Source organism: Egretta garzetta, unplaced genomic scaffold (assembly GCF_000687185.1).
Source record: "Egretta garzetta isolate BGI_Z169 unplaced genomic scaffold, ASM68718v1 scaffold163, whole genome shotgun sequence".
NCBI classification, from domain to species: domain Eukaryota; kingdom Metazoa; phylum Chordata; class Aves; order Pelecaniformes; family Ardeidae; genus Egretta; species Egretta garzetta.
The window spans coordinates 1,572,737-1,582,996 of record NW_009259308.1 but is presented as its reverse complement, the minus strand read 5'-3'; the positions used below and the strand labels follow the sequence as shown (position 1 = coordinate 1,582,996).

At 36.5% G+C, this 10,260-nt stretch overlaps 1 protein-coding gene and 2 non-coding genes across 5 annotated transcripts in view; all 3 read left to right on the top strand.

Moving 5' to 3' along the window:
• Positions 1-16: 16 nt before the first annotated feature.
• RABGGTB (Rab geranylgeranyltransferase subunit beta) overlaps positions 17-10,260 on the top strand; it is a 15,079-nt gene continuing 4,835 nt past the window's right edge. Inside the window, exons 1-7 of one of the 3 annotated variants that reach the window (XM_035891797.1) lie at positions 18-441; positions 1,516-1,736; positions 4,167-4,272; positions 5,899-5,951; positions 6,071-6,181; positions 7,812-7,937; positions 8,751-8,900. In XM_035891797.1, the coding sequence (XP_035747690.1) occupies positions 1,548-1,736; positions 4,167-4,272; positions 5,899-5,951; positions 6,071-6,181; positions 7,812-7,937; positions 8,751-8,900 (735 nt within the window). In that variant the 5' untranslated portion in view covers positions 18-441; positions 1,516-1,547. Of the gene's footprint in view, positions 442-1,515; positions 1,737-4,166; positions 4,273-5,898; positions 5,952-6,070; positions 6,182-7,811; positions 7,938-8,750; positions 8,901-10,260 lie in introns of all 3 variants that reach the window. The other 2 variants (XM_035891796.1, XM_035891798.1) reach the window with 2 other exon arrangements.
• Positions 604-686, top strand: LOC118452015. The gene has a single exon (XR_004841651.1). It is a non-coding gene; the product is annotated as a small nucleolar RNA SNORD45 (small nucleolar RNA).
• On the top strand, positions 2,710-2,796 carry LOC118452016. Its single transcript, XR_004841652.1, has one exon. It is a non-coding gene; the product is annotated as a small nucleolar RNA SNORD45 (small nucleolar RNA).

The window sequence follows — 10,260 nt, the reverse complement described above, 5'->3', positions numbered from 1 at the left end:
GGCGCTTTTGCGGCGAGGGGCGCGGCGTCCTCTGCGCGCGCGGTGAAGGGCTCCTTCCCCCGGGTTTTCAGTTTATTTCTGGCGAATTAGTGGTTTATTTTTTTTCTCAGCTTTATTGAAAGATTTTATTCGCAGGCTTTGCCTGGGAAGGATTTAGCCAGACTGAAAAGTGACGATGTGCGGTAGGAAATCTGCCCCGCGTCCAAAATAGGCAAGGAGATGTCTGTTTCCAGGCCATCAGTGACTGCTGCCCGTGTTGACTAAATTATACCCAAGTACTAAAACCTCTTGAATTGACAATGCCACTGATGCTTTGTTGGTATTTTTTTACAGGGGACACCGCAAAAGGATATTATAATAAAACCCGATGCCCCAAACACATTACTTTGGGAGAAACATGCGGACTATATAGCTTCGTATGGAACAAAGAAGGATGATTATGTAGGTATCGATTTTTTCAGTACAGCTGTGGTTTCAGTAACAGTAATAATAACAATCCTAATTTGCTTGCTCAGAGCCAAGGGTTAGATGCATGCTCACAAGCTAATTGTTTCTTGCCCTGCAATCCAAAGTATAAAAGACCGATGTCTCTTAATTTCCCCAGGTCCGTGATGAGTTTTGGCATGTATTATCTGAGCATAAATTTGAAGATTATTGGTTTAGCTCTAGAATTACTCTGAGACCTGGGAAATTAACTACTTGATGCTTCTTCATCCACTAGAGTGCAGAAACAGCGTAGCTGCGTTTAGCATTGCTCTTTTGAAGGGACAGCATACAGAGTCTTGCCACAGCACTGCTTTGTGCTTACTTGGTTTGATAAACTAGCATCGGTTTTATAGTTGTAGGTTTTCAGGTGTAGCCCACAACAATAGGATTCCAGTTCCAGCAGGAGAAAAACATCAATAACCGCTTATGTCTGAAGAAAAGTTGCAGTTATCTTTACTGTCCACAGAAGAACTCTAAGCACTATTGCTTATAATTGTCGTTCTTGTCCTTAGAAAGTACTGCATGGAGAAAATAATGTTTATGGGTAGTGTAGGTAAGGTAATCAGTGTAAGAGAATTCAATATGAGATTCCACTTCCTAGTGCAGCTTTGGACTGTAGTAGTTTTGGCACGTGGAAGCAAGTTTCATTAAATGTTAGACTTGCTATTTTTGAGACTAGCTGGGGTAGTAATTTAAGTGGTAGCTTGGATGCCAAGATAGCAACCGATGATCTGAAGTGAACTGGTGCCTGACTACTTGTATGCGTTTAATTTGACGTTGAGCTTGATACTTCTGAACTAGAAAACACAGGGGAGGGAGTGTAGTGTGTGTACATATACACACACGCACGGGCCTGTATGTATGCACGTGTGTATACCCGCATGCATGATGTACAGATTATTTGTGAGTGGCTGATACCTAGTAAGTTGTTAATGGGATGGAAGATGATTGGCATGTTACAAACTGTTTGTAAATGTTAACTAATGTGGTCTCATTTCTCTATATTGATGATGTGCTTATCTGATTAAGAACTAAAATAATGCACTACTTAGGAATACTGTATGTCGGAGTATTTGAGGATGAATGGCATTTACTGGGGGCTGACAGCAATGGATCTCATGGGGCAGCTGCACCGAATGAACAAAGAAGAAATTCTGACGTTCATCAAATCATGTCAACATGAATGTGGTGGGATAAGTGCCAGCATAGGTCATGATCCTCATCTTCTGTATACCCTCAGTGCTGTCCAGGTAAATGTAACAGGGTAATTTAAAAAAAAAAAACATTTGTAATTAACGATTTTGATGATTGCAGATTTACAAACCAGGTACTGTTGGATGCCAATGACAAAACCTATTCCAGTACCTTATTAAAAAAATATATGTATCTGATAGACAAAACTTTAGGATTTAGCTGTATTACTTTCTAAAAAATTGTCAGATTTGGGAATGTTGTGCTTTTAATGATCATTTAATGGTGACTGCATTCTTGATGAATTTTGTAACAGTCATCTTGAAATACTTCTTAGCTACAGGCCTTATTGGAGTTTTTTGTAGACAATTTTGGATTTTATCAGTTCTTCTTAGTGTACATTGAGGTGAAAGATACATATGACCAGAAGAAGAGTAAAGTTTTGGGGGTTATTTTTTAGTGTATGTATTACTATAGATTATGTTTGCTATATAACATGTTAATAAATAATTATGTAATATTTATATAAATGATATGTAATATGTATAATTACATGTAGTGTGTTTACACTTCGGTACTGTGCAAAAGGAACGTTGTAGTAGCCAATTCTTGTTGTGTTCCTCAAATCTGCTTTTTTTTGCGTACAACTTAAAAATTATACCAGTCTGAGATTTTAATTTATTTGGTGTGTACTTTTCTCCTGAGAAAAATTAATTATCAATCTTATTTTTTTTCACCATAACTCTCTCCATTATAGATTTAATTTCTCATTATCTTGTGCCTTTTTTTTTTTTTTGGTTGTTTTTTTGTTGTTCTTGTCATGGAAACTGTTGTGGAAAAAAATACTGAAAAGGCTCAAATATTTCTGAACAATCACTTGCATAATTTGTCTCTAGTCCAATATTATGGAGAAATATTTAAATGATGTTAAATAATAAATAAGGTAGCATCATGCTTTGGGGAAAAAAATGTATTGGACTTAGGGTGTTGGATTGAAACTCTTAGGTAGGAAAGAAGAATGGTGTTTTCTTGGGTCAGTGATGACTGCTGGCATGTATTGTCTGCTCTAAAGTTGATATTTATCACTGCTTTAGCTCTAGAATTACTCTTGAGTACTCTGAGAACCAGGTAACTACAGTCTTTTTAGGCCATGGCATTTGAGTTTTTTCCAAACTGTCCAATTTAACTCCTTTCACAAAGGAGAAGGGGGTACAACTTGAGGTTGTTTACTTTTACATATTAGAGATGTTGGTTCTTAAATAAATACTTGATGTTACTAGGAGATATTTTCATGTTAACTGAATGCAGCTGTAGAGGTGTGAAGTTGAAAAGTGTTAGCAAATGCTGATGTACAATTTTTGGGGTAAACTTAACCAGCATGTCTTAATGAGCATGCATGTTCCTAGTGAACAAACACCGTTTAGTCCTGTCTGGATATCCAGAATATTTTAAAGGGTCATGCCACATCTTCCTTTGATCATAGTTAATAGTAATGTGTTCAGATTCGCTTTTTAAGGAGCATGCTGTGATTATGTATTTTCTGTTGGAATTATACATTCTTTTTTGCATTTCCATAAGACTTAAATGTTGTTTAACAGTTGACAGATTCCAGCTAACTCTAGGTGTTCAAAGTTGTAGTTGTTGGTATTATTCAGGATTGGCACTATAATATTGCTTACTGTCAACTGTTCTTTCTGTTATGCTATTTATAAAAAGTTCTTAATTACTTTTTACTGATTATGCAAGTTATGAGTAAAACACAAAGCCAGCTGGGGCTCAGAAACAGTGCTGCTCTTTTCACATGACATTGTGTCATATGGGTTTACAGTGCTAGCTCAGAAAACTTCGTATTGCCTGCTATGACCTTTATTTTCCTCCAGAATATATTGACTGTACGGTTTGTGTCTAATCATACTGTTCACACTTTTTCTTAAATTACTGCAATTTGGTTCTACTTGTTATATTTTAAAACTGAATGTAAATAACAATCTTGTCATTCAAAACTAGTCATTGCTGACAGGCTTGGATTGTGTAAATGGTATTAGTCACTAGCTGCTTAACTTACACATGTCCAAGTAGCAGCAGTGCACAAACTACAAATTTGTAAGTCTGGGATGTCATTATCCCATTACAAAACCAACCATGATCAAATCCCTGTTCTGCATAATGCTACCATAAAAACAAATAAACTTGGTTATGCTTTTGAAAGGAGAGCTGGTAGCTGGAACGTAACAAAGCATGGAAGGGGTCAGCTTGAATTTCCTCTATTTTCATTTGAGAATTTCTGAAAGATTTTAGATGGACATAGATGAACTGCAGTGAATGAAATTTTATTTACTGAATATTGAATATATTGAATGAAATATTATTCATAGTAGTATTCACAGTTGATTAAGTAAAGTCCTTTATCACTAGGAATTTTTTTTAAATAAATTTTTATAATTTTTGCCTCTCTGTAATTGTTGCTGTATTTATTTATTTTTTTCCAGATTCTTATCTTATACGATAGTCTCCATGTTGTTGATGTAAATAAAATTGTTGAATACATACAGAACTTGCAAAAAGAAGACGGATCATTTGCTGGAGACAAATGGGGTAATTTTTAGATCTTTAAAATTTGTTGACTAGCTTGACATGTATAGGTCTGAACTTATGTTTCCTTGGATGGTCTTTCTGCTTATGTATTGCATGTGAATGCTTTTATTTCCTGAATTATGAAAAAGGAGGGTTTGTGAAGGACGGAGTTGTGTTTCATTCCTTTCATAAATACTCTAAAACTTCAGTTCCATTCAGGCTCTGGAATGGGCTGCCCAGGGAGGTGGTAGAGTCCCCATCCCTGGAGGTACTTAAAAGACAGGTAGGTGAGATGCTTAGGGAAATGGTTTAGTGGTGGGATGGCAGTGTTAGTTTAACGGTTGGACGTGATGATCTTAAAGGTCCTTTCCAGCCTAGACGATTCTATGATTCTTGTATTAAAAATAAGTTGTCCAGTTCTTAAAGACGACCTTTGGCCATTTGTTAACTTGACAGTACTTTGATATACTAGATAATACTATTCCATAAGGACTGTTTTATGCTTGGTATTTTAATAGCAGCCAGTTATGATCTTGGTCTGTGTCAGCTGTGAAAGCATCTTTCACTATATGGGAATGAGAAAACCTGGTTTTGTACTCATGAACTTTTGCTAATGCTGATTTTGTTTCTGCACATAAGCTCTTTATGAACAAAGGTGGCATTTTTAAGCTGTAGCATAAATATTTAATCACTCTAAAAATACTTCTCCCCATGGAACACTTAAATTTTAACAAAATCTATTGCATATCACTCGTTATTGTTCTGGTAAAATTCAGCAATCGAGATCATGGCAGTATATGTATGCTATGGTAAAGGTAGCTCTTATGCTGTATGTTAAAATGTCTCATTGTTTGCTGCATCCTTTTTGTTAAAAGTATTGAAACAAACATACTGAATGCACAATGGACTGATGTTGTTTCTGAAAGGCAGTTACAGCATGACTGAGGGAGTGTGATACCTGATACAGTACAGAACAGCACGTGTTTGTCTTATGTGCTTCAGCTTGTGGATTTCTTAAGAAGAAAAGTCTTGCATCAGTTTGATCCAAAAAAATTAATGTTTGCAGCTGGGTTCAACTTTAAATTTTGACTTCAAGTATTAATTGCTCAGAGTTTTTGCTAGGAGAGTTATATTGGTATGGACTTGCCGAGCAATCATTTTATAGGTGTAGCATTCTTGATTTACCTTCCAGGTATAAGTATGCAAAAGAAAACTTGAAACTTTCATCAGTCTTCCCCTAAAACCAAAATTGGCTTCTACCTCTGCCCAGATTTAAGGCACCTTGAATTGTGTCTGAGTATTTCTGAGTCCACTGCTCTGCAGTTATCTAGTAGAGCACTACAAGATAAGCTCTAAAATTATATAGTTATTTGTAAATTACCACTAGTTGAATTGATTTGGAGCTCAAAATGAGTTGTTTGCTTTTATGTGCTGTAAACACACAGATCACTTGAATTGTAATTTGTACTTTCTACCATCCATGGGCTGGAAAAGGAAACAGTACAGGGCAGTTTTGGGCTGATTTTTGTTGTTCAATGTAAAACCTAGTACTTTAACATTTTGTTCTATATTTTCAGTGGTGATTTAAATGTATTTCTGTTGTTAATAAATATACTCTTATTTCATTCCCTATCCCCCACGTTCTAGGAGAAATAGATACAAGATTCTCCTTCTGTGCTGCAGCAACTCTTGCACTTCTGGTAAGTCCTAAACCATTACTTGCACAAGTACAGAATCTTCTCTTTGGTATTGCTGAAGTTTCTGTAGTTAATGAGCTTGGTAGAATATAAAATGCATTAGTTGCTTTTCTGACTTTCAGGGAAAGCTGGATGCTATTGATGTGGGGAAAGCAGTACAATTTGTTTTGTCCTGTATGAACTTTGATGGAGGATTTGGTTGTAGACCAGGTTCCGAATCACATGCAGGACAGGTGAGTTTTTATATGGAAACATTTTAAATTAGCAAGCATCACATACTGCCTATAAATGTTTCTTTACAATATCTATCAGTGATGTCAATTCATGTACTTTTCTTATTTTCCAAATGCCTGATTCCAGTGTCTTAGTTAAAATAGATGGACAAATAACATGAGATCCATGGGAACATTTATAATGTTTTGTTGTAGGCACTAAAGAGTGTTCCACTAGAGACAGTGAATTCTGAAAAATGCTCAGTAAAATGTAGTTGGAAAGAGAATGCAGTAGTATAACTGGAGCAAATTAAGGGATCCTTGAAGGAAGAGAATCTCAATGACTTCTTCCAGCAAAAAATTTACATTAAAACTACCTTTCCTATTTATATTATTTTCATGGAAGGGATTATTGCACTTAACCTGAATTTATGAATAGAAATCAACTTTTATTAAAATACTTCAATGCTGTTGCAATCGCCTATTTATTTTGCATAATTATGGTGAGCAATGCCATCACCAGGGTTCACCTCAGCACATGAAAACACTAGAGGTATTTTGTTGAGGAAAAAGTGTTGGGTTTTTTCTACTTCCCCCCCCTTTTTTTCCTAAATAGGGAAAAAATATTAAACCTGGCACATGTACCTTATCTTACAAGTTTTATCTACAGTAGTATTACCCATATGGTCCAAATGTCTGGACTATGTTCTAGTGTTCAAGGAAGTACGATTTGCAACTGGCATTTCCTGGGAGGATTAGATCTGTGGCACATATTCACGTACTCTTTAAAATGCTGTAAAGGGCAACTCCTTCACCTGCACAGTAGTTCAAAAGTTTTCTGGGAATATCACATTTATTTTGCAATATTCTTGGATAGGCACATCTCTGTTGATGTGTGCTTTTGTTGCGTTTTTTGTTGTCTTTTTTGGGGTGTGTTTTATTTGGAAAAGGCAATTATGAGCAGGCTTCAGCTGATACTGTGGTTTCTTGCAGTTTGTGCTTGGCTACTTACTTAGTGACTGCATTAAATGTGACTGGAGTATGCTGTTGCACTGAAAAAATAACCTGGGGTTAATCAATGTACATATATTACATGGCACATTGAAAGTAAGCCTGACATGACTAGATGTATGTGGGATTGCCAGGGTAGTTATCTGATCAGAGCTGACCTGTTTCTGCTAGAGAATTCGTTTGGTTTTTAGATTGCTGTCCACAAGCCTTACGGTAGGAGGCACATACAGGAACAAACCATAGGCTGGATGCAAAATTTTCATAAATGCCATATCCAGCCTGCAGAAATCAGTTTAAGTACTCTAGCTTGAGAGTCTGTGATTTTAAAATAAAGCTGTATGGCTCTGCCTGATCTCTAAGGATCTTTTTCCAAGCTTTGCATTAGTCTCTTACATTAGTAAAATCTTACTGTTCTTATACTTACATTGTGTAATTGGTACTTTTATACAAAAGCAACTGTAACAATAACGTAAGTTTCTAGTGGAAAAGTAAAACTCATTTGAAACTAAAAGTTGAAACGTGTGCTTATTTTGTATTGTGTTTGCATGACTTTATTCCTACTTTGAGCTCTTCCTACACTTAGTCTGCTAAACTATACTTAAATTTTTTGTGTATTTAAAAACTATGTCTGTAATTTTAGATCTATTGTTGCACAGGATTTCTGGCTATAACAGACCAGTTGCATCAAATAAATGTTGACTTGCTGGGTTGGTGGCTTTGTGAACGGCAGTTACCTTCTGGAGGTCTCAACGGACGACCAGAGAAGGTATGAGGTGGTTTCCTTTGTTTATTCAAACCTCAACAGAGATTATTGTTTCTGAAGCTGAAGTGCTTCTGGAAAATGTCATGACTTCTATGAAATATTTAGTGAACTTTTCAAAGAAGTCAAGCCTTCTTTTTGATTCTTCGTTTTTGTCACTAACATTTGTCATGCAGTCCTTAGCTATGCTTAGTTTGAATCCTCAGCTTAGGAAAGTACACATACTGAAGTATACTTGAACCAGTATCCTGTTAAATCAGGGCTTGAATATTTTCTGACATTGGGAGTAATCTCTTCTGTAGGATTTGTACAAAAATTACTGCTTTACCCCATGGAAATACTGGGTGTAATAGTGTTCCACATCACACAAGGAAATTGTGTAACCTAGAATAATCTCCACTGGCAAACAGATAACCAACCAACAGACAGGTTTTTTGTTGGTTTTTTGTTTTGTTTTTTTTTAAGAAAAAAAGAAACTAGTTGATATGAAGTTCTTTGTACTTACTCCTGAAAAAGGCACTGTGGTTTTTGGGGGGTTTTTTTGTAGCCTTTCCTACAGAAGGTGAAGGCTGTTTCAAAATCACTATTGTAGGTTTTCTTTTTGAAAAAGGGAAGAGGTTTGAAAAAGACTTTCCCCTCCTGAAAAAAGTGCTCTGAAAAGATTCTTTTGGGTAAAAGAGAAGAAAGTAACTCTTTAAGTGTTGTTTCTCTGCAACAGTATTATGACAGCATACCTAGTAATTTGCAGAATCACCAATAAGATTTGCAACATCATGTTTGAAACAAAATTAAATAATAATCTGCTTCTCTGCTTGCCAGTTACCTGATGTATGTTACTCATGGTGGGTGCTAGCATCTTTGAAGATGATTGGTAAATTACATTGGATTGACAGAGAGAAACTGCGCTGCTTTATTTTGGCTTGCCAAGATGAGGAGACTGGAGGATTTGCTGACAGACCAGGAGATATGGTAAATAATCCTTTACTAAATAAAGTATACTCAATTGAAAATTTCAACTGAAAAAGTAAGTTTTCTCATTTGTAACTCAACTCATGATGCAGGTCTAAGTGTTTTGCAGAGCCTGCTGTTTACTTTGAAGGAAAGAGTAGGGTAGAGTTGCTTTTGAAGGCTTGCTTGGGGAGCACATCTTTTATATTGCACTTGTACTGTAGTATCCCCCACTGAAGACAGTTGCCATTCCTTACAAATTCTGGTTTGGTTCCCATAACAAATACCGCACAAGTGGTTTCTCACGAGACCACTTGAAAGATCTCTCTGAAAATACTGTGTTTGGTTGTGGGGTTTTTGGGATGTGTGGTTTTTTGTGGGGTTGGGTTTGGTTTGTAAAATGATATGCAAGCTGGAGTCCAGTGCAGGTAAAGTAGTCTTCAGCTCTCTTAGTAGCTTTGCCTGATCTAAATGACACTCTTAAGTTTGTGTAAGAATCCTTATATGCTAACTCTTGTTCTGTGCCAGCCTAGCCACTAAATAAATCCTCCCACTGGCATTTGTCTAGCCTAGGGAGGAAGAAGCTTTTGTGATAACATTATGAAGAGGCTGGTGGTATGGATTTTCTGCATGGTTGAGAGGACAGTTGTGGTTTAGCTGGTCTGGTCTCTCTGGTTTCAAGCAGAAATAATTGAGATTGTACAGGTAAAACTGCAAATAGAGTTCATATTTTTCAAGGGTGCTGGACATATAAAAGTCTTACGAGACGTCAGTGCAATTTCCATGTTCCTTGGCTGCTTATTTGTCAACGGTCAGGGGGAAGTCTTAGCTGTTTTTGTTAGAGCTGACCATGGCTTCTCCTTTCTCCACAAATGCATTAAACACTGAAGTAGCTTTCTATTTCTTTGCAAGCTGATATATTCTTCCCACTTGGGGGTGGGGGGGAGAAATATCTTTGGTCTGTCATTTGGAAAGTGTTTTGGTGTTCTTAAAATGGGAAGGTTTTTGTATTTCTAAGGAGCTCACAGAAAGACTTTTTCAGAATTCTCCAAGAAAAGGCTAACACTTAAAGTCTTAATGCTTTTCTGGCTTCAAGATTAAACTTGAGCTATTTCTGTTTTGCCAGAAGAGCAACTTTGCAGAGCCTTTCCTCTATATCCAAAGCAGGCACCTTTGGGAGAGTTTTTGCGTGTTATGTCAGCAGTCATTTCATATTATTTTTACCTGTCATGTTATTGAGGTGGGCACTGCTATAGAAATGTTGACACCTACAGGTTTTTGTTCCTGCAGAAACTCATTCCTAATAGCCCCTGTTGCTTTTTGGCTTTTTTTTTTTTTTTTTTTTTTTTGGGGGGGGGGGGGGGGGGTTTTTTTTTTTGTT